The sequence below is a fragment of the Anser brachyrhynchus genome (genome assembly GCF_964034855.1).
Source record: "Anser brachyrhynchus genome assembly, chromosome: 3".
In the NCBI taxonomy this organism is placed as follows: domain Eukaryota; kingdom Metazoa; phylum Chordata; class Aves; order Anseriformes; family Anatidae; genus Anser; species Anser brachyrhynchus.
The window spans coordinates 89443374-89465320 of NC_137696.1; the positions used below are offsets into that span (position 1 = coordinate 89443374).

General features: G+C 36.4%; 1 protein-coding gene across 3 annotated transcripts in view; it reads left to right on the forward strand.

The window, feature by feature from the left end:
* The window catches only part of IBTK (inhibitor of Bruton tyrosine kinase), a 54919-nt gene that overhangs the window by 15335 nt on the left and 17637 nt on the right, over positions 1-21947 (forward strand). For 2 of the 3 annotated variants that reach the window (XM_080584489.1, XM_080584487.1), the window contains exons 7-23: positions 1183-1300; positions 3050-3230; positions 4444-4567; positions 7488-7665; positions 8802-8979; positions 9793-10389; positions 11592-11678; positions 12621-12703; positions 12791-12828; positions 14518-14614; positions 15004-15105; positions 16124-16241; positions 17049-17109; positions 17829-17956; positions 20244-20356; positions 20727-20875; positions 21253-21416. In XM_080584489.1, coding sequence (XP_080440615.1) covers positions 1183-1300; positions 3050-3230; positions 4444-4567; positions 7488-7665; positions 8802-8979; positions 9793-10389; positions 11592-11678; positions 12621-12703; positions 12791-12828; positions 14518-14614; positions 15004-15105; positions 16124-16241; positions 17049-17109; positions 17829-17956; positions 20244-20356; positions 20727-20875; positions 21253-21416 — 2516 coding nt within the window. The remainder of the gene's footprint in view (positions 1-1182; positions 1301-3049; positions 3231-4443; positions 4568-7487; positions 7666-8801; positions 8980-9792; positions 10390-11591; positions 11679-12620; positions 12704-12790; positions 12829-14517; positions 14615-15003; positions 15106-16123; positions 16242-17048; positions 17110-17828; positions 17957-20243; positions 20357-20726; positions 20876-21252; positions 21417-21947) is intronic. The other variant, XM_080584488.1, reaches the window with a different exon arrangement.

Consider the following 21947-nt stretch of genomic DNA (forward strand, 5'->3'; position numbering starts at 1 on the left):
ACTTACTTGTGGTGTGGTTTGGTTTTTATTATTATTTTTTCTTTTAACAGAAAGTGAAATATAAAGATTATATAAATAACTTCTTAAAGCTTTTCAGGACAGTGGAGTGGAATCGGAATTCAGATAAAATCTCGATTCTGTTGTCATACATCTCAATCTTAAATACTTACTTACCTATGTCCTGATTTACATCTCAGTTTGTAACCTGGAAAGTGCTAAAGTTTTTAGTAACAAGCATAGTACAAGCTCCAATTTCCAAAAACCTTTCCCCCCAAAGAGTTCTGTAGCTGAAATGGACTAAGAATAACAAGTATATATTACTTGAGACTAATAATCTTAAAACTTTTTGGATCACCAAATGATGGATCTCTAAGAGTTTGACATTAGTGTCCTTTGGTGGAAGCACTGATTCTGGAATTGTAGTACTTTAGAAAGAAAAGAAACAGGGAGGAGAAATAACCAAAGAGAACCCATGAGGCTTCAGGAGAGGTTAAACATCTGCAACTTCACTATATTTCTATGTTCAATCAATATATATATATATTTAAAGGAAATAAGAATTACTTCACCTTTTATTGAAAAGAAGTTTCATCTGGAGTTTAAAAAAATGTACTGCCAATGTTATAAAAGTAGGGAATAATATCTGGCAAAAGTGCAACAGGGCAGTGTTTTGGGGTACAATGGGATGCTCTTCAGTTGTGTAATGATAACTGTTTATCCACGGTATTTACTTTGATCTTGATCATCAAGAATTATCTGGAATATCAAGCCAAGTTTGACACGTGGAATTAGTACTGTAGTGTTCTGCAGTGTGTTTAGGGCATTAGGGCTTACAAGCTGAAACTTTAACTGACGCTTCAGCAGTACCTGAGTTGTTTTTGCCTGTCTTACATGTGTGCTGTGCAGTCCTGTTTGGCATCTTATATATGAAGACAGACTAAGAAGATTAGATTCTAGTTCTAATGAGATACTTGGAAAAAAAATATATTTTTTGGTCACAAATGTAATAGTGTCCCACTTGACAAACTTCTGAAATAATCCTGACTTACTAGACTGTACATGGATACTGTACCAATACTGTATTCTTAATGACTTTGGGAGTTAAATGTTGTCAGAAGTTTGTACATGTGAAATTTACCCGTCGCTGCTTAATATTAAGATGTACTTTGGATTTGTGCTTAGGTTCAGGCAAAAAACCTGAAAGGTAGAATGGTGATTGGAGTGGCTGCAGGCAGATTCCATACAGTGCTATGGACTAAGGAAGCAGTGTATACCATGGGGCTGAATGGCGGCCAACTAGGTAAGGTAGAAGCGTTCTGAAAGTAAAACCCAGCCATTAAAAGACGTTACTCATACTAAAGCTGTTGTTTGCTTCTTCCAACAGAAGCCTGGTTAAAGCTTTCTCATTTTTTTTCCTCTTCCAATCTGGTGATTTCAACCTTTCACACTACTTTTGAAGAATATTTTTCATTACTGGCAATGACTTTTGCATTTTGAGATAATGGGAGCTAGTCTGATTTAGCTTTGGTATTTGAATTCTTTATAATTCATTTCCCTTCTGTGTATCTGGTGTGGTTCTGCTGCTGAAGACATTCAGGAAACAAAATGTTACTGTTTGTGTTGCAGATTACCCCAAGTCTCACTGATACTGTCCTTAATAAATCATAAACTAGCATTTATTGATCCTGCCTATTTTTTTTCCCCCATGCACTGTAAACAAGCTACTGATAGCTTTTTCTGTACTAACGTTTTGAAGTGAAATGCTTTCCCATATGTAGATTTTTTTCAACACCATTACCAGAATCTTCACTTAATTCAATATTATTCTGAAATTAAGAAAATGTAAAAAAAAAAAAAAATATTTTGCCAACTAGTGAACTTCCTAATTTATTGTACGAATGGGATATTTTAATTGCATTTGTCTTTTCTAATAAACAGATGTTGCAATATTGGTTTGGATTTTGCACTTCAACAGTTCTGTATCTTTGTGCATACAAAACTTAGCTAGCTTGCTACTTAGTTAATGGTACTTAGTTAATCTTTGTTGCTTCTGACATCAGGTTCAGACCATTTTGTGTTCCTATTTAAGATTGAAAAGGCATGTGAAAAAATGTCTTTGTCTGAGAAGTATCTTACTACTGCATATTTGTTCTTTTTTTGATGCGTTTTTGTATATGCATCTATCACATTTTTTTGTGGTTGTGTGCTGTTGAGATTCTTCTGACATGCACGTGGCCCAGTGCAGGACCATATGGAGACAGTAACTTGTATCATAAGTGGTATAGTTTTATCAGCTGGGAACTGTGGTGGACCTGTGGTAATAAACCTTGTCCCTCTATAGGAGGTTTGGGCATTGCACTACACTGTCAGAACAGGGCTGCTTTCATCTTTAGAGGTAGCTCTGCTGCTTATTCCTGGATTTTTGTACCCTGATCCACTCTGTGGCGCAGACATAAGTGCACACAGAGCAGGATTATGCTGTATACCTTTTTATAGATTATTTGTTTTAGGATTCTTAATGCAGCAGAGCAGTAATGACCTGATTTTTATGTTTTCAGAGTTCTTACATTACAACCCCAACCTTATCTTTTCTTTCACATTAACTCCCTGCCTTTGTGCTTATGTGCACTTAGAGCAATTTGTATTACAAGCTTGCTTAGTTTATTTCAGTGGCTGGAATAACCCTTAGTTTATGCCAGTGTGATAGTACTTCTAGTGCCATGAACTGTAATATGATCAAACAAATGATCTTTGGAATGAAAGGCAGTACGACTGTAGAGTATAACCATATTAAATAGCTGGCCCTGTAGAATATGTCTTACTTTATTATTTGTATCAGATCTTGAATATTTTCTGGTATTTGTGGTAAACTAACACGTGTATGTATGGTGCATCTGTTACCTGTCTTATTATTTTGAAGATGAATTATCTAACTACCGAGAAAATCTTAGAGAACTTAAAGGTTCTTCAGAGTAGCATAACAATGTCCTTTAAATGAACAATGTGTAGAATGTGAAGTAATGCTTTTGGGGTGGGTTGTATTTTCTAGGTTATCTGCTGGATCCTAATGGTGAAAAATGTGTAACTGCACCTCGCCAAGTTTCTGCTCTACACCATAAAGATATCTCTGTGTCCCTGGTGTCTGCAAGTGATGGTGCTACAGTATGCGTCACTGAAAGAGGAGATATATATCTGCTTGCAGACTATCAGTGCAAAAAGATGGCTTCAAAGTATGTGGTACTCTTCTAATTTGTCATGAATTATGAGGTGAAGATTTCACTGTAGTCTTATGCTTGCAACTATTTTGAAGACTTTTGTGTATAAAGTAGTGCTAATAAAGTGTTTCACCAAGTTTTCTTCATTTGCAGTTCTTACATATCAACTGGAGCCATCCTTTTTTTTATTATTAGATGAGGCTAAGATCCACTCATAGTACACCGAGTAAGTTTAAAAAAGCATATTAGCAAGAAATATTCCATGCTGTAGGTTTTAAAATTTTAAAACTGGTATTTTTTGTTCATCTGTTGACCTCAGTTTGTTTAAATTTGTCTTAGCAGAGTCACTGAAGGTGTGCTATTGTATTTAGTTATGTTGTTATGATTTTGAGTCAGTAAGTTTGGCTCTGTATTTCATAAAGAACATGTGGATATATCACGCTATGCGGAGTAATTTAGGTTTGAAAGGGTGACCTTGTGAAGTCATCCGGTCCGTGTGCTAAAACCGGAATGTAAAACCTGTTGAAGAAACTAGGCCTCTGACTCATAATTTACTATTAAATCATATGGTCCCATTCTCTCTTACTTAGTTTGCATTAACTGTTCAGAAGAGGTAATTAACAAATTTTGACAGCTCCCAGTTATATCTTCTCAGCTACAATTAAAATTGTAGCAATGTTCATATACATGTGTTAGCTTAAGGGTTATTTTATACTTTATTTTTTACATGTTAAATAACAGTGCTGATACTTGGAAAAATGTAACTCCATTTACTACACTCCTGTATTAGGAAACTGAAAAGTGTTATCTTGCATGGGTTTGATCGGTTAAAAAACAATGCCCCCAAAGAAAGTGAGAAACAGCTTACTGGGATAGAATAGGTCTTTTAATACAAACAGCTAAATGAAACTCTTAAGACTGTAGTTTTTGTAATGCTTAAGATCAAAGCTAAACCATACAGTCGTTTTCACTCATGGAATTTTGTGAAGAACGTGTGGATATGATGCGACGTACTAAAAAAAAAAAACAAAGCAAAAGAATGCAGTCTACTAATAGTATTTTATTAGCAATTTTTAGTTGTACCATCGGGATAACTAAACTTAAGTAGCCTTTCAGTGTCACTACTTCAGCTTTTTAAAATTGTTTCTCTGAGAGAACTCATTTCATCATAGGAGCAATATCTGTACATGATGAAGAAATACTACTTTAATCTTTTATGTTCTTTCAGACAGCTGAACCTTAAAAAAGTTCTGGTTAATGGGGGCTGCTTGGAATACAAGGTAGACACCCAGCATCTTAAAGAAAATGGGGGTCAGAAGATATGTATTTTAGCACTGGATGAAGCTGGAAGAGTAAGTTGTGTTCCTAAAATCGTAATTATATAGTAAGCTGCATAAATAAGCTGATTCGTAAGAACGAAACCATTTGGGCACGCTTGGTGAGCCTGTGTTTCAATTTAAGAATTGAAATAAAACTTACCTTGGGTAGGATTTAAAATGCATGCTGAAATAATGAGCAAGTAACTGTATTTTTACTGTTCTACTTTAAGTTGATGGTACAAAATCATTCATAAAGAATATGCAATTCATTAAGAAAAAAACTACCAAAGTAATGTACAGTAGTTCACTTTTAAATCTGTGAACATCTAATGCTTTTTCATTGGATGTTGAAGCTTCTTTACTTTTGCCTGCTAGTGGCTATAGCATGCGTGGTGTTTTTTCTCTCCTGTTATCCCACCTCCCTGGTCACTTATACACCCTCCAGAAACAGTCTCAGAAATAGTCTCTGGAATATATGCTGAAAAGCAGCAGTTCTGTAAATGAAATGTCCCTTGTATTGCTGAAAAGTTATAGCTAAACCTGGTAAATAGCTTAGGATTTACAGCTAAATGTAGACGCTCTGTTTTCTTAAAGCTGCAATACTATGGAAGATTCATTGTTTTCTTTCCTTGCTCTCTAATAGAGGAGTAGTTTATGGGGTACTTCAATAGCCTTTTCTAGCATAGGTCTGTTCACTGGGAGACCTAAGCTTTCAGTGCCATCTAGTGGCATTTCAGAAAATGTTTTGTTACTGAGGTTCTGCCTTAAGGAATGTTAAAAAGTGACTTTGTACATCAAAATGGAGATCAGTGTGTGTATGTTCCTTTATCTCCTTGCATTTATTTGAACAGATCTTATCAGTTTATTAGGTCATTAGTTGTATCAGAGATGATAAACTTCCAGTTCAGTGTTTGCTCATATGAGGCTTGGCCTCTAGCATCTGTACTATTGGTAGCATCCTTTTGGCATCTTTGGGATACCACTTCAGCAGTGAGAAATTACTTATCTTCCTGCATCAGTGGAACTACGTCAACCTACATGGCATACTTTCCATGCTGAATGATGGCAAATGCTAGGATTTGCGATTTAGTGATGTAGGCATTATTGAGTAAAGAGAGGCATGGGATCTTAGTACTTCCGTTTCCTGAATTAACACTTCCTAGTCTAGTACTTTCTTCAAGAGAGTTTCTTAGCCAAGAGAAGAGAGGCCTTAAGGAATCTTACCAATGTCTATATATACGTACCAGAAGGTGTGTATGTGTGTATATATATACACATATATATGTGTTGATATAACTGAAGGGAGGGTGCAAAGAAGACAGAGCCAGTCTCTTTTCATTGGTGTCCAATGACAGGACAAGAGACAGTAGGCACAGACTGAAACACAAGGAGGTTCCCTCTGAACATCAGGAAAGTTTTTCACTGTTGGAGTGACCGAGCATGAATGTAGGTTGTCCAGACAGGTTGTGGAGTCTCACACCTTGAATATGCTCAGAAGCCATCTGGACATGGTTCTGGGCAACCTACTGTGGTTGGCACTGCTTGAGCAGAGCAGTTGGACCACTCTGATTCTGCAAGGCACAAGCGAGGGGAAAGGAAACAGGTCACTCAAATTCCTTTGTCCCTTATGTAGGTGTTGACAGACCTTTGCACCTCCTTCAATGGGATGAGAAGAAAGCCTAACTTTAGCACCACTGATGTCACATCTGGGCTTACTTTCCACAGGATTGTTGCTGTGTGCCCACTTCTTACAGACATCCACAGTACAGCTGTGTGTGGGGTCCTGCTGTGCATAGAATCATTGAGTGGTTTGGGTTGGAAGGGACCTTAAAGATCATCCAGACCCAACCCCTTGCTAGAGGCAGGGACACCTCCCACCAGACCAGGTTGCCCAAAGCCCCATCCAGCCTAGCCTTGAGCACCTCCAGGGATGGGGCATCCACAGCTTCTCTGGGCAACCTGTGCCAGTGCCTCGCCACCCTCTGAGTAAAGAATTTCTTCCTTATATCTAATCTGAATCTACTCTCTTTTAGTTTAAAGCCATTACTCCTTGTCCTAACCTACACTCCTTGACAAAGAGTCCCTCCCCAGCTTTCCTGTTGGCCAACTTTAGGTATTGGAAGGTTGTTCTAAGGTCTCCCCAGAGCCTTCTTTTCTCCAGGCTGAACAACCCCAACTCCCTCAGCCCCTCTTTTTGTAGGAGAGGTGCTCCACACCCTTGATCATCTTTGTGGCCCTCCTCTGTACTCATTCTAATAGGTCCATGTCCTTCTTGTGCTGGAGGCCCCAGAGCTGAAAGCAGCACTCCAGGTGGGGTCTCATGAGAGCAGAGTAGAGGGGGAGAATAGAATCACCTCCCTCAGCCTACTGGCCACGCTTCTTTTTCATGCTTGTAGTCCTTCATGTTTGTATTGCATGTTTTCATGTTTATATTTGGTTATAGTCTCCACTGCAGAACCTTGGATGCTACAGAGAAACTTAAGATTTTTTTCAAACAATTAGTAAGAAATGGTTTGTTTTTGCTCTGTTAGCTTTGAATTTGACCTAATTTACAAGCAAACCAGGGGAACAAACTCGTAAATCAAGAACTGGATTAAGCTTGTTGCTTGACTTGACTTACCTTTTGCTGTCCTTAATGAAATGGCAGTAAAAGCTGTCCTGTAAATGAGTCTTACAAAGTTGTTTAAATATTCAGAGAACCTTTTCAAATGCTCTTCGTGGGCAAATGGATTAGATATCGTAGTAGGGTTTCCCCATTTTACTTGTAGGTTCTTCGTAATAGATGCTCATAATGTTTTAGGATAAGACTTTAGAGGATGTCATTCTCTTTTTATATGTGACTTTGAGGTGGCACGTTCTTGTGTTTAAAAAGTATTGTGTTGTATAATACTAACTGTCTTTATATCATATGGGTGTTTTCCCGTTCTCTGAAAAAATGGTACTGATGTTACAGGTGTTTTGCTGGAAGTCATCTAACAATTCCATGAAGCAATGTCGTTGGGTGTATGGCCGGCAAGTCTTCATGTCCGATGTTGCTTTAAATAGGAATGAAATGATGTTTGTCACACAGGATGGTGAAGCCTTTACTGGCAAGTGGCTGGAAGAAGGGAAAAAACCATCAGAAAAGAAAGGTTAGTTATGACTTTCTAATTAGAAGTACTTTAAATCAATAAAATAGTTTAATCAAACTTTCACAGTCTTTTTGTTTTCTTCTGCTTGATCTAATGGTACTGTGTGTCAAGTTATTTCTTTTCTCCATGGTAGGTACGCTGACTGCTACTGGTTTCTTTCCTCAGTAATCCTAAGGCTTACAGTTTGGTTAACCTTCAGGTGGAGATTTCCAGGAAGAAGAGTACTTCTAAAAACACAGTGGTAGTACAAGGGTCCACCGTAACAATTTTGTCACACATTAAATGACCAGTCCTAGAAAACTGGCATTGAATTAGGAGCATGTACTTGCTTGTCATTGCTCAGTCAGTGAAACCTTATATTTCTTCACAGACCCTTATCTGAAAGTAGTATGGTCTCCAGAGCAATTTCTTCCTTATTCACTTCTCTGATATTGCTGAGAATAGGTCCTAATGGATTGTACTTCTGTGAAGAAGATACCCCTCTACTACAGGACAGGATTTTAATTGAAACTGGGGTCTCTATTTATTTAGATGTCTTAAAAATCTATAGATAGCAATGGATCTACTCCCACCCTGGGCTGTATTTGAGCTTTACATCTTTTTTTATAGTTCTGCCTCATTTGATATCTAGATTCCATCTTCAATTTTATGCGGAAATTAACTTATTTTTTGACAGCAAAAATCTTTCTTCTGCTGCTCATTGCAGAGTTGCATACTAGTTTTGCTCTGTCATTACTTTCCTTTATTCAACATCATATAGTAGTTCCCAGACACACCTTTTTGCATTCTTTGTCCTGGTGCTGGTATATATCTGTAGGCACTCTGATCTTTCTGCTTATTAATGTTCATTTTGTGGCTTTGGTACCTTTAAGGAAACTTTAGAATCCAGATCTGTTGACGGGTGAATGCCTAGTTGACATTGTGACTGCTTGGCAGTGAATGAGAGCTTTCTATGTATTACTGTTTTGAAAGTTTTAATAAACATGTCGATATGTGAGCTGAAATCTTCAGCGTAGTCCAGACTTTTATCAGTGACTGCATCAGTGGACTTGAAATCATAAATCTTGCCTGCTTTTATCAGTTGCACATTGTAATTAGCTTGACCATCTCGTGTTCTTTTTCACATCTTTTTTTAGCAGAACTTGTATCGAGCCCTCAGAATGCTTCATGTGAAACACCTTCTTCATCTGAAACAAACAGCATGTATGAAAGAATTCGACTTCAGAAACTTACTTTTGTCCACCGAGCAGTTAGTGTTGCTACAGATCCTAATGGATGCAACTTTGCTGTTTTACAGTCAGATCCTAAAACAAGGTATATTTAAAATACCAATGACTGTATTTCTTCCTCTGTGTGTTTGTGCATGTGATAACAATTAAATTGTTCTGCTTTTCAAAAAAGCTTAATTTTCAGCTCATATAGAAGTCACAGTATATGTGGTTATCTATATTGCCAGAGAATAGCACTTGTTAGTAATCAGCCGTGTTATACAAATGAATAAGCTGAGTTCTTTGAGTAATTAGGATAGGTAGCGTTGATATTTTAGATAAAGAGTTTAAGGCAAGCATTTGCAATGTAGTTCTTAAGTTCTTAATACACTCAGATCTAAGCACTGTAGAAATTCATCCCTTCAGTAATCAACTTCTAAATGAAAGTGAAAAGTGGATCTTTGTTTGGAAAAATGAATAGACTACTGAATGACGTTCCTTGCACTCCTGTAATAGTTTCTAATACATCTAATACAGGAGTAGATATTACAATTCAAAGTAATAAGAAAAAAGCTAATGTGAAATACAGTAAATATTTGTCCTGTTGTTGGAAAATTGAGAGAGATCTGAGAGAGATCTGATAATACATGTATATGGGCTTAATTATAAAGATGAAATGCTGGTTTTGGTATTCTGAAACATGGTGGGTTTTACGTATGTGGTTTAATAGTCTAAGTAGCATATTATTGGTTCTTTTAGTAAAGAATAGGACATGAAATGGAGTAGTCCAGCAACATAAGAAAATATAATAATAAAAAACAAATGAGAACACCCTCATCCTCTTCGCTAACTGTGCTGTGTAAAATTTTGTGGGATTGTAAATAGTGGCTTTTCTTTGATGGGATTCATTTTTTTCTAGTCTCTATGAAATTCCAAGTGTGTCATTATCAAGTTTTGGAGAGGATTTTGGCAAGCTGCTAGATGAAACAGATGAAATGGACAGCATCCATGATGTGACTTTTCAGATTGGCACAAGAACTTACCCTCTGCACAAATACATCTTGGCTGTACGCTCTGACTTCTTCAAGAAGCTGTTTGTTTCCAGTGATGATCAGCTAGACACTCCAGATGTCTACCGTAAAGATGAAGATGCTGTTGGATGTGATCTTTATGTAATAGAAAAAGTTCATCCAGATCTGTTTGCATACCTTCTGCAATTCATTTACACTGATACTTGTGATCTTTTGACTCATGGTTATAAACCAAAAATCCTGCATAAAGAAAAGTCAGAAGAATATGAAAATACTTTAATTTCTAACCTGAACAAAATGAGTTTTGATGAAGATATTAACAGAAAGTCTGCATTTGAAATTTACAGAAATAATCAAGTGCAAATTCTAAATGAAAAACAGAAGAACAAGTCTAAAAAAGGCAAAATTGTTGGTGAAGAATCTAACCTCATAAAAATGCTGCAAAGTACTGCAAAAAAATTTGGACTCAGCAATTTAAGTGGAAGGTAGGTGAAAGGAAATACACTTATATTCTGGCAAGCTCTTCATGGTATGTTATTTAAGCTGATTTAGCTTGTTATTAAAGTTGAAGACTAGTTAGGGTTGCTGAGTCTGCCTTTTTTGCTTTTTTTATGTTTTTAAGTATAAAAGCTTACAGCATACACTATGTCACCTCTTTGAAGCAACATCAGTTTGTTCTGATGTTCTTTCCTAAGACAAAGTATACATGACTTTTTTGAATAATGTCAGCATTAGACTTCATTAGTGCAATTCTGTACTTAAAGCAACATTTTCCAGTAAGGTTTTACGTGATGTAAATGTACTCTTGGCCCTAATTCTAAGGGCCAAGACTTGGCATCTGTTGCAAATGACCCAACTTTCAAAAATGACTTTCATAAAACATTATCTCTTTTGTAAGAGTCAGCTGATCTGATTGAGTTTTGGATTGATGGATTTCTATGCTGTGGTCCATAGTCTACCTATTTTTCCACAGATAACTTTGCTTTATTTTATTTATTTATTTGTCCAAATTCCTGTTTAACTGATGCACTCTTAGTGTTGAAACTAATGAAAATGAGATCAAATATCTCTGTAGAATTATATTACTCTTTTTCCTGCATTTGTCTTTCCGTTCCAGAGGAGGTAATGAGCTGTTTTACGGCAGTTTCTTCACTGTATTTTTCACAAACACTAGAATTAATCAGCAAAGATGTAAAGCTGCTGCTAAAACTGAGTTTCCAAGTAAAATTGTCATGGTAAAACACTTTCTCATTGAAAGTATATTGCTACGTAATCCACCAGCAACGCTCTTGCATCTTCACCATTCCAACTCACAAGCCTTCTTCATAAATTAGAATGTTAAAAAGCCTGTGCTGAAATGTACGCCTTTTCCACACCACTGTCTTTGTTCAGATAACTGACTGGTAGTAGAATACATTAACTCTTAGATTTTTGACTGTGCAATATTGGACTTTGGCCTTAAGTATAGTGTTCATTAAAGATAAATAAGATTGCTAAGGTGTAGAAAGAATGTCAGTTATATTTTACAACTGGCCCTTTGCAGTTTTCTATGAAAAATTGTTTTGATTCTTTTTCGTATTTACAATATTAGCCTGCTGAAGTGCTATTAATTCTTGAAACTGTTTTTCTTAATAGTTTGGACTGTATACTAATTATATTACTTATAACTGATATTAATGATTTGCAGATTGGATGGAGTCAGGTTAGAAAATGGAAAAATTAATGTTATCAACAGGAAGAATGGGAACAAACTGAAGTTTAATCAGAAGAAATGGTAAACTTTTAAAATTAAGTTTTCCTCAGCTCTGCCATCTTCCTCTTCTGTCATCTCATTGCCTGTTAAGTGTATGCCAAGCTTGATTAGCCATGTGTTTAGCTTCTGGTGTACCCTTGTCCCCTTCACGGTAACAGGTATTTGGAAGTTCTCTGTAGATACCCTGATCTGTGTTTCGATAATCTGGGATAGGTTGTATATAGTATATTTTGGCTTCTTTCTCCTGTATGTTAATGTGTTCCATTGATTAACTGTCATAGAATACTAATGCCAGGAGAGATTTTGTGGGTAGCCCAGTCAAAAGCAGATTGACTTCTTGCAAATATGCTTGCTATGACACTGAGATTACATGGATTTGGAAATAAGCAAATGTGTGATGTGTTTTTCTAAGGAGAAAAATCTCTGGAATATCTTTCAGTAGAAGAAGTTCGTTACACTTATAAAAGGGCTCATTGTTCTTTAATTCCCTTGGTATGACTGGCTTGAATAGCTGGCTTATATAGTTAATAAAAGCTATGTTGTGCAAAAGTAACTTTTTAAAAAGAAGTTGGATTACTTTACTCTTAAAATGCTTTGCCAAAGCTTGTAGTAGGTATTAATTTAACAGAAATAACTAACTTAATATAGACCACTTGAGATTAACTAAAATTAGCCATAATTAATTATTTGGTCGTAGCTGTTTGAAACAGTACTTGACAAAGTTTTGAAGGAAAAACCTGAGATGGAATGACTGCCTTTTGTGAACCTTTTCTTTGCCCAAAAAACCCTTCTCCCTTAAAACTATCATGTCTTTACTGTTAGGTTCATTTTATTTAAAATTATTAAAATTCAAATGTATTTTATGTGAAGTCCTAACTTGCTCAAGTAAGAATGTATTTGTATAGTATACAATTGACAGTCTCCTGAACAGTCACAGTTCTGATCCTATTAAATGTCTTCTAGCTCGTACCTCTGTGATGTGACCCTGAAATCTTCAGATGGAAAGGAATTCCCGTGTCATAAGTGTGTACTTTGTGCAAGACTTGGTATGTGTGTGTATATATATATTAAATACATATTTCTTTAAAACTGAACTTTTATTGCATCTTGAACTGAAATGCCTTTCTTTACAGATTATTTTCACAGCATGTTAAGCAGCTCATGGATTGAGGTAAGCTTGCCAATAAATGTGTGTGGTAGTATGTTTTGTGACGGCTTTTCAGTTTTTTTCTAGACTAATGTGTCTTAAATAATAGGGAAAGGGAAGGGCTGGGTTCTTGGCTCCCATTTGCAAGGAAAAAAACGTGTTTGGTTAAATTACATTTGTACTGCTGAGATTTTGTATTCTATGAGAATAATGAATGTAAGAATATATATAACAGGAGATCAAATTATTACTTTGCAGTTTATTTTGAGCTAGTTCATAGGTTGATGCTGGCCTGTTCATATAAGACACTGATGCCTTTGGGTGTATTATCATATTTTTTCTATGAAAGATCTTACAAATTAAGTAGTATGCATTATTGAGTAGCTTTTCATAAGTACTGAGTGAAAGGTACAGCAAAACTGAAAGTCAGTGTGTAGAATCTCTATTTGACTTCTCCTGTTAATAGAATAGAGTATATCGAAGGCTATTCCACAGAAGTCCCCAGATGCTGCTTCAAAAGGTGTTGGTATTCTATGTGTCTTAGTTTCTATTTGCTAGTTGTGTGTATCAGTGTCTCAGCTGTTCCTGGACATGGGGATTTCACTAGATGCTTCTGTTTAAGTGTCTGAATACTCTTGATAATTTTTAGTGGATGAGTGGAAAGACGTAGATGGATGAGCATTTTTCAGAGACTGAAAGCTGAAGCAAAGTTCAAGTGTTTTCTCAACTTTCCATAGCTTTTTGGCAATACTTGAATCTAAGAACCTGGTGAAATACTGGCAGCTCTTTTTGCTGAGTAACAGAACTTTACATATCATTTAAGTTACTGTGCTGCCTCAGTCATCCATGAGAAAACATATCTGAAACATAGGGAGACGAGTGATTAAAAAAAAAAGTGTTGAGGTGTTGATTTGTGTTGGTGATGGCTGTATCAGCTGTATGTAGATTCAGTTGTCTATTATTTCATAAGCAAATCTAAATCATACTGTATTCATAAGTAAATATTTTGTGAATCAAGTGCTATAGATGTTGTATAAAAATCTGTCTGTAAGAGTTTTTTAAACCTAGGATGGGAGATATGTCAGTACCAGTAACGCGTTTTTAAGCAAAATAAATCTTTTAGTATGAAACTTTGTTTCAGCCCTGACTGAAATAAATAGAAATTGTTAAGCAGTGACACTGAATAAACTTGAACAATGACAATTACATGATTTAATGGCTAATGTTTGCTCATATGAAAGCTTTGCCTTAATGGTTACAATGGTTCTTCAAATGAAGGGTTTGATGAGGATTCTTTACTGTTAATCCCACAGAAAATGCTAAATGTAACCTTACAATTCTATTCTTAAATGATAACTTGTGATTTCACTAGATGTTCTGCCTTGAAAGGAAAGAAGTTCAGTTCTCTACTTTTGAACAGTTGTGTTTAAAATCATGTAATTAAAGAGGATTGTTAGAGAAGACCCTTGAATTGATGAAAAACACCGAGCAGTTTCCTGGTTATTTAGAAGTTTGGACAGACTTTAATTGTACTGCTTCGATCAATTCTTTAAGAATTTGAAGAGATTTTGTCCAAATGCTTAAATAATTGTTTAACGTTGAAAATGTGAACTTCAGCCTGAGTGATTTGCTAAATATAATTACTGTCTTAATTTATTTTATTCTAAGTAGTTAACTTCTTTTACCTTTTTTTCCTCTCCTTTTGCATTTTAGGCTTCCTGTTGTTCTGCTCTGGAAATGCCGATCCATTCTGACATACTGCAGATAATTATAGATTACCTGTATACAGATGAAGCTCTTGCAGTAAAAGGTGCCAGTAACATATTTTTAACTCAACTGCAGCTTCTGCATGTTTTTTATTTTTAAAATAGAAATTCCATGCTTGCATTGAAGTTTTATGTAGAAAATCCAAATTGGTGTGTCTTTATATTTTGAGACTGTTTACCCCAAGCTGTGTTGTACCTTTTTTCCCAGTTTGTCAGACTCTCCAGTTTCCCTTTTCCCTTCTTTAGCTTTAAAAAAAAATACATATAATAATCACCTTTTATGGTTTTCTATTTTATTCCTTGTGTTGTGAAAACCCCCATCAGAATTGGCAGAGCCAGTACGTTTGTCTCCAGCTAAAATCTTGCTGAAGCTCTGTGTGTTACAGTTGCTCATGATTTGCCTCCACTGTTTATGTGATGCTTTATTTTCCAGATTCTCAAAATGTGGAATTCATATGTAACGTTCTTGTGGTAGCAGACCAGCTACTTATATCCAGACTAAAAGAAATGTGTGAAGTAGCCATTGCAGAAAAACGTGAGTTCTTACACTTCTATTACAATGGCTCAAAGATTAAAATACTTTTTTAGATGTTGGCTTTTCATCTTTATCTCAGCATGGAATTACTTATATTTCTTTGCTCTGGTTACCTTCTGCCATTAATTGCACAGTGATGACTGTTGCTTCTTTAGTTTGGGTAAGGTTCTAGATTAGCATAATCATTATTTCTTTAAGCTTCCTTTTCTTTATTCCTTTTCTTCATTTCGCCATCTTTAATTATTTAAAAAAAAATCACAAAAACCAAATTTATCAGAGCTTTATTTCTGCCAATTTCTGTTCTCTTCATTAAATTCAGATTCCTTGTCTTTAAAACATGACAAAATTTGTGTTGTGTTTCTATTTCTGTCCTTGCATTGAGTTCTCCTGTGTCTTCTGATTAGTTGACACAGTAGTGTTCCTATATGGCTATTAAGATCTGTCTCTTCTAGAAAACATTAGATGTTGCTCAGCTTCACATGCAAAGGCAGCATACAATTTTTGCTTGTCATTTCTTGATGACTTCACCTTCCCCCCAGCTTTTTTTCTTTTTCCCACCTAAAGGAAGATTTGGAGATTAATGAAGAGTTTTGTGCTGTGTGTATGAAAATTGCTGGTTTTAACTTTCTTTTTCCCCTTGATCCACTGAATTTCAATATACTGAAATTAATGTATCTGTAGGTAGGATCTTTATATTTCTGTGAAGTAGCCCTTGCATTCAAGCTGCTGTGAAGTTATGTGGAGCTTGCTGTAGTTTATGACTATTTGAGTATTAGTGTTTTTTCTAGGAAGGAAAAATATTTCTTGATGTTTAATTAACTTGTTTTTGCTGTGCAACAAGTCCGAAAAAATGCTACATGATATAGTAACATGTTATCCTGTTCTCCGTGATTCTATTTAAGGTAGTGGTTTAGTGGGGGATATTGGTGGTAGGGGGACGGTTGGACCAGATGTCTTGGAGGTCTTTTCCAGCCTTCGGGATTTTATGAACTTAGTTTGTTGTGTTTTCTCTTTGCAGTTACTTTAAAGAATGCTGCTGAGCTGCTGGAGTTCTCAGCAACGTATAATGCTGAACAGTTAAAACTGTCCTGCCTGCAGTTCATAGGACTCAATATGGCAGCTTTGCTTGAAGCAAGGTAAGGAGAGATGCATATGTGTTTGTGTACTAGCTCTTTAATTCAGATATTCCAAAAAGGCAGTTTTTGCAAGAACTATAAGGTTCTTAAAGCGCAACTGAATGCTGTTCCTATAAAGGAAGGCTCATTTTTGCCAAACGGAGAGAGAAGCTAATTATATATCTATCTGTACGTACTCTGAGTACAAAAAACTATGTTACAATCTGGCATGAAAAGCCCGAATTAGGGGGAGAAACTTCTCTTTACATCTTCATACGTATGAAGTCATACCCAGTCATTAATAGGTAGCAAGAATTCTGATCTGGTAGGCTTGAGACAAAACTTAGCAATTATAGCCTTGGGCAAGGAGAGCCATTCATGCAGGCATGATAGAATTTTGTTGCAGAACTTGTTATAGTATTACTTTCTGGCATAAATGTCAGAGGATATTGTGGCTGAACTTTACAGAAGAATTTGCTTAGACTTGGATGTTAGATATGTGTCAGACACATATCTATGCAGAAACAGGTAAGGCAATAATCAGTTCATTGTAATTAACTACATAGGTCTGTGTTGGCTGTGGCTTTAAGGAAATGTAGACTGTCTAGAAAGGTTAGGGTTTTAATCCTGCCTTATAACAAGAGCATTAACTAGTTTATACTTCCTTCCATTTGCGTGACTACTATGGATGTGTAATAATGCATCTAAGATTTATTTAGGACGTTCATTTGAGCTTTTCATTAATGTAATTTTTATTTTTATCTTTTTCAAGCTAAGCTTATCTTGAAAGCTTGAAAAAGCAATGTTTGTTTTTTGTTTGTTTTTAAGGACTCTGGATGTCTTAAGTGATGAAGTTGTAAAGGATCTTTCTGTTTACTACAGGAAAATGGTAAGCTGAACAACTTGAGTGTAAGGTGGTCAGGTTTAAAGTGAGAACAGGTGGATAATACATACCTGCAGGGTCTGTAGTTGACAGGTTGCAAGTGGAACGTATGACTCAAAAAATGAAGGTTGGCTGCTGCTATTACCACTCTCATGGAGCTCATATTTCCTTAGTTACTAGCCATTGCTACAACAGTACAGTCCTATAAATCCATTAAATGTTCTTTAATTAACAATTGTTGTGTGGGGAAAAATTAAGGAAGATTTGTGGAAAAGGACATCCCTTAGAAGAAAGGAGAAGAAAACAAATAAGACTTTCACCAGTGAAAAGTACAGTGTTCTCATTAGATCTTAAGGGCAATGAGAAAAATAATGTAAAAGTTGAACTTCCATGCATAAGGGGAAAACCAAGGTGCATTATAATCCTGTATTCTTTAACTGTATGGAAGTAAAGGACGAGAGTTAATGCAAACATGAAATGTCTTCTGTCAGGAGTTAGAGGCAGCTGAAACGTATATACATTCTGAGTCTATCACTTAAAAGAAAGAATTCTTCTTCCATTCTGCTTAGAGAAGTAACTGAAGTTTGTAAACTGGTTAAATAATCAGTTGCTTAATCTATAAAAGTGTTTTAAATAACTGTCATTTTTGGTCCTTCCACAAGAGATCAAGTATTTACTAGGAAGCAATTAAAGAGCAGTGATTTTAACAGCTTTTCCAACTACAGATTCCAGCTATGGTCAGGAGGGTAATTACTCCCTATCCAGATGGACCTGATTTGAGTTCTTTTGAACCTGAAGATGGAGAGAACTTTGTTTTTTTAAAGGAGGAAATTAATACAGAACAGAGTTCTCAGTAAGTATCTGTTTTACATCAACATTTGTAACTAAGTGAGGTACATATGGTATTTATACGCCTTTGTATGGTGCCTGACTGACTCCATTTGGGTTCAGAATTGAAATATATTAGGAAATAGGAGCAATGGAGATTTCAAAGACTTCTCAGTGCCCTTAAGTATTACAAAATGTTGTGAAATTGCAGTGGAGCACTTTCCCCCCTCCCTATCTGATTGACAGAGCAGTGCTGGACACAGGTACAGACTGGGAGACAAGTGGCTGGAGAGCAGCTCAGCAGCACGGGATCTGGGGGTGGTGGTTGGCAGCAGGCTCAACATGAGCCAGCTATGTGCCCTGTCAAAAGAGGTAATCCTCCTGCTATATTTAGCACTGGTGTGGCCTCTCCTGGAATATTATGTGTAGTTCTGGGCTCCACAATATAAAAAGGATGTTAAGGTGCTTGAAAGCATCCAGATGAGAGCAGCAAAGATGGTAAAAAGGGATGGAAGGCATGTGCTATGAGGAGAGGCTGAGGACACTTGGGTTGACCGGTCTGGAGAAAAGGAGGCTGAAGGGTGACCTTGTGGCTCTCGGCAGCCTGCTGAGCAGGGGAGGAGAGAGGGAAGTGCTAGTCTCTGCTCCCTGGGAATCAGTGATAGGATGCATGGGAACAGCACAAAGCTGCTTCAGGGAAGGTTCAGACTAGATAGATTGAAAGGGAATTTTTGTTACTGTGAGGGGTGGTCAAATTCTGGAACAGGCTTTCCTGAAGAGGTGGTTAATGCCCCATGTCAGTCAGTGTTCAAGGAACATTTGGATAATGCCTCCATTAATAATGCTTTAACTTTTGGATAGCCCTGAAACAGGCAAGCAGTTGGGCTTGATGTTTGTAGGTCCCTTCTATCTGTCCTATTCTGTCCAGCAAAAGTAGGAAAATGAGCATTGAAAACAATGTTTAGGCATTGTGCATATGTGGCAGCACCTATGTATGTATGAGAAAAAACTATGAAATTCACTGAATTAGGAGAAAAAGAGAAAAATACATATTTTTAATGTACTATATATTTGGAAAATACTGTTAATCTGCATTTCTTAATGTTAACAATGTCATGTGAAATAGCAAGCTTTGTAGCATGAGTTTTTAATCTGTTGGTACTATCTGCTGAAGAGTGATTAAAACAAACTGCCTATGTTTAAGAAGTGTTAGAAAATGTGATTCAAACAACTGTAGATCAGGTAACTTGTTCTTGGTAGCTTTATGGACTTCTGTCATTCTGCTTTTACACTTGTAAAGACAGGGAGGTGAGACCAATAGGATTTGTAGAGTCTTGTCAGGCTAACTTAATATGCTTCTTTTCTGATGAGCAAATAAACTTACAGCTACTTGTTTTGGTACAGTTTTTAAACTGGAGAAATTGACTGTGACATGTTCACAACTATGAAAAATTAATTAGGTGTGATGACTTGGTAATGTGAAGTTGTGTTAAAGTGAACTAGTTTAGATAAGAGCTGGTAGATCAAAGGAACTGAGAGGCTGTTTTGTTATTAGACCTAAAGCCTTTCATCCTTTTTTCATCCTTTCAGTCTTTTTTACAGGCTATGTGATAGCCTTTAGGGGATAGGGAAATTTTCTTTTAAAAAGAAAAATATTTTAAGGTTACAGTATTGATGCAGGAATAAATAGGTTCATATATATTTATCTCCCCAAGGTAGAGAAGAAATCGAGGTACTGTAGCTGTGATTCATTTAATTCTGAATTTCTAGTAGTTTTGTTAAAATAAGAGTCCTTTTATTTGATTCCGCTATCCCTAACGTTGTAGGATATGTAGGAACAAGTGACATGGTGGTTACATGACCACATACCTACTCTATTGTAGTGGTAGTGCTAACTTGGTGTCAGTATCTCTGCTGGGCATAAGGAACTACTTCGCTTTCTGCCAATTGCTGTGATGTGTAGCAAGCTTAATCTGACCTAGGTGGCAGTGCCAGCCTATGCAGCTGCTGTATCTTCCACTGTCTCAGCAGAAGTGTTTGTGCAGTGGAACAGATCAGAGACTAGATCTACGTGAGAGGTTTTTTCTTTTCCTCCTATTTTTCCCCCCTGAATCATTTACTAAATATTTATGCCAATGCATAAACAAGGGTAATGCCAGAGGAGGAGGAAACAGCTAGTGACAGCTGATGGGAGCAACTATTACTACTTAAAGCATAACCACGGCTGTTGCCTGAAAAACTTGACATTGATACTTCTGAGACTAGATTTCCTTCATGGTTTAATCCATCTTGTAATTTTTTGTTTTTAACAGGGAAGCCCTTTTCAAAAGAGCAAAAACTAAGGCAAAAAAGAAGCCACGGAAACGCTCTGACAGTTCTGGGGGATATAATCTATCAGACATTATTCAGAGTCCAGCCTCTACAGGTCAGTGGGAAAGTGTTTCCTTTCAGATATAAAAACAGAGCATAAAGTTTAACATGCAATGCAATTTTTATACTTCAACCATTAAACCTTGCAAAGATTTGTTTTCTAGCAAACACCACAGTTGAATTTGAATGGTGAATTCCTAAGACTAAGTTGTTTAAAGCGATGGTTGTCATCTTAAGCTTGTGTGCAAAGTTTTCTGTAAAAGCATGGCTTTTGTAAAAAACAAAGCTAATGGACACTTTAGTGTAACAAATTAGTTATTTTGTACCCATGCTATGTAGCTAATAATTTTTGCTTTGCTTTTTTAAGCATTGTTTAGTCCTGCTCTCATGATATAATAGTTTTACTTCCTGTTCTTATTTCTTAGGCTCCATAAAGCTGGATAAAACTAACTCTGTAGAATCGCTTCCAGAACTCCTAACCTCTGACTCTGAAGGTAGTTATGCAGGAGTGGGTAGCCCCAGAGACTTGCAGTCCCCTGACTTCACAAAAGGATTTCATCCAGAGAAGACTGAGGTTGGATCTATTTGTTCCTAGCAATTTATTTTTATGTTTATCTAATCCATCAAAAGCAGGGTTTGCATCTTTGGAGTGTTTCTGAGAAGCTGTCGTCCTTAAGACGGAGAGACTTTTGCTTAACTGGCAAAGAAAAATAATTTTGAGGTATTTCTGCCTACATTAAGTGTTAGAGCTTTAGAAGTGAACATCTCAGAGTAAATTTTCCATTAACAAGATGCATGTTTGGACTTAGATGATTCAGGGTGAAGTGTGAAGCAAAAAATAAGGGGGGATTACAAATAATAGTCTGAGCAGGGGTTCACTTTTTTTTCTGAGGGGAAAAATTTTGAGAATATTTGGAGAATATTTATGCAACGTTTTTTTGTCTCTTTTAGATGAAAGACAAAGCATGTAGTCAGCCTATGAAAGCTTCTCAACCTAACAAGGAGATGAAGTCATACAGGGGATCGTCAGCATTGGTACAGTCTGTTCCACAGTTCATTCCCAGTTCCAAAACCAACTCTGCAACCTCTCCCAATTGGGTAGCAACCAGTTTCAGGTGGAGTAATAGTTGTTGTACCTACCTAAGTTACAGTCAGTATTCTTCATGTGCTGGCGAATCCTATTCAGTCTGCAAAGTTCATTGATCCTCAAAATGATCATAAGTTACTTGACGTGCATTAAAAATGCATTCTTTGAGAATTTTTCTTTGAGAAAAGCTTTTGATAACTTTTTAAAGTCTTACCAGTCTGGACTTGTGCAGTCTTATTTTGAAGAGGCCTGCTTCATTAACCTTTTGTAAAATACGTGGCCATATTCTGTGGAATCAGATGATGCTTGCAGCAATTGGAAGCACTATTGTGCTTTGGCGTTTTTAAGCCATTCCTTTAAACTTAAATGGTCTGTGAAAATCAACACCTCAGCTTTAACTGGTACTGTAATAAAATAATTGAATATGATATTTTTTATCTGTAGTAGTATCTACATGTGAAAGAGCAGCAGTACTCTAATGGGCTGAAGTTCCATCTTGCTTTATGTCCTGACTCTGACAGTTGTCAGTAAAGGCTGATGAGGGAAGAGGGTCAAGGAT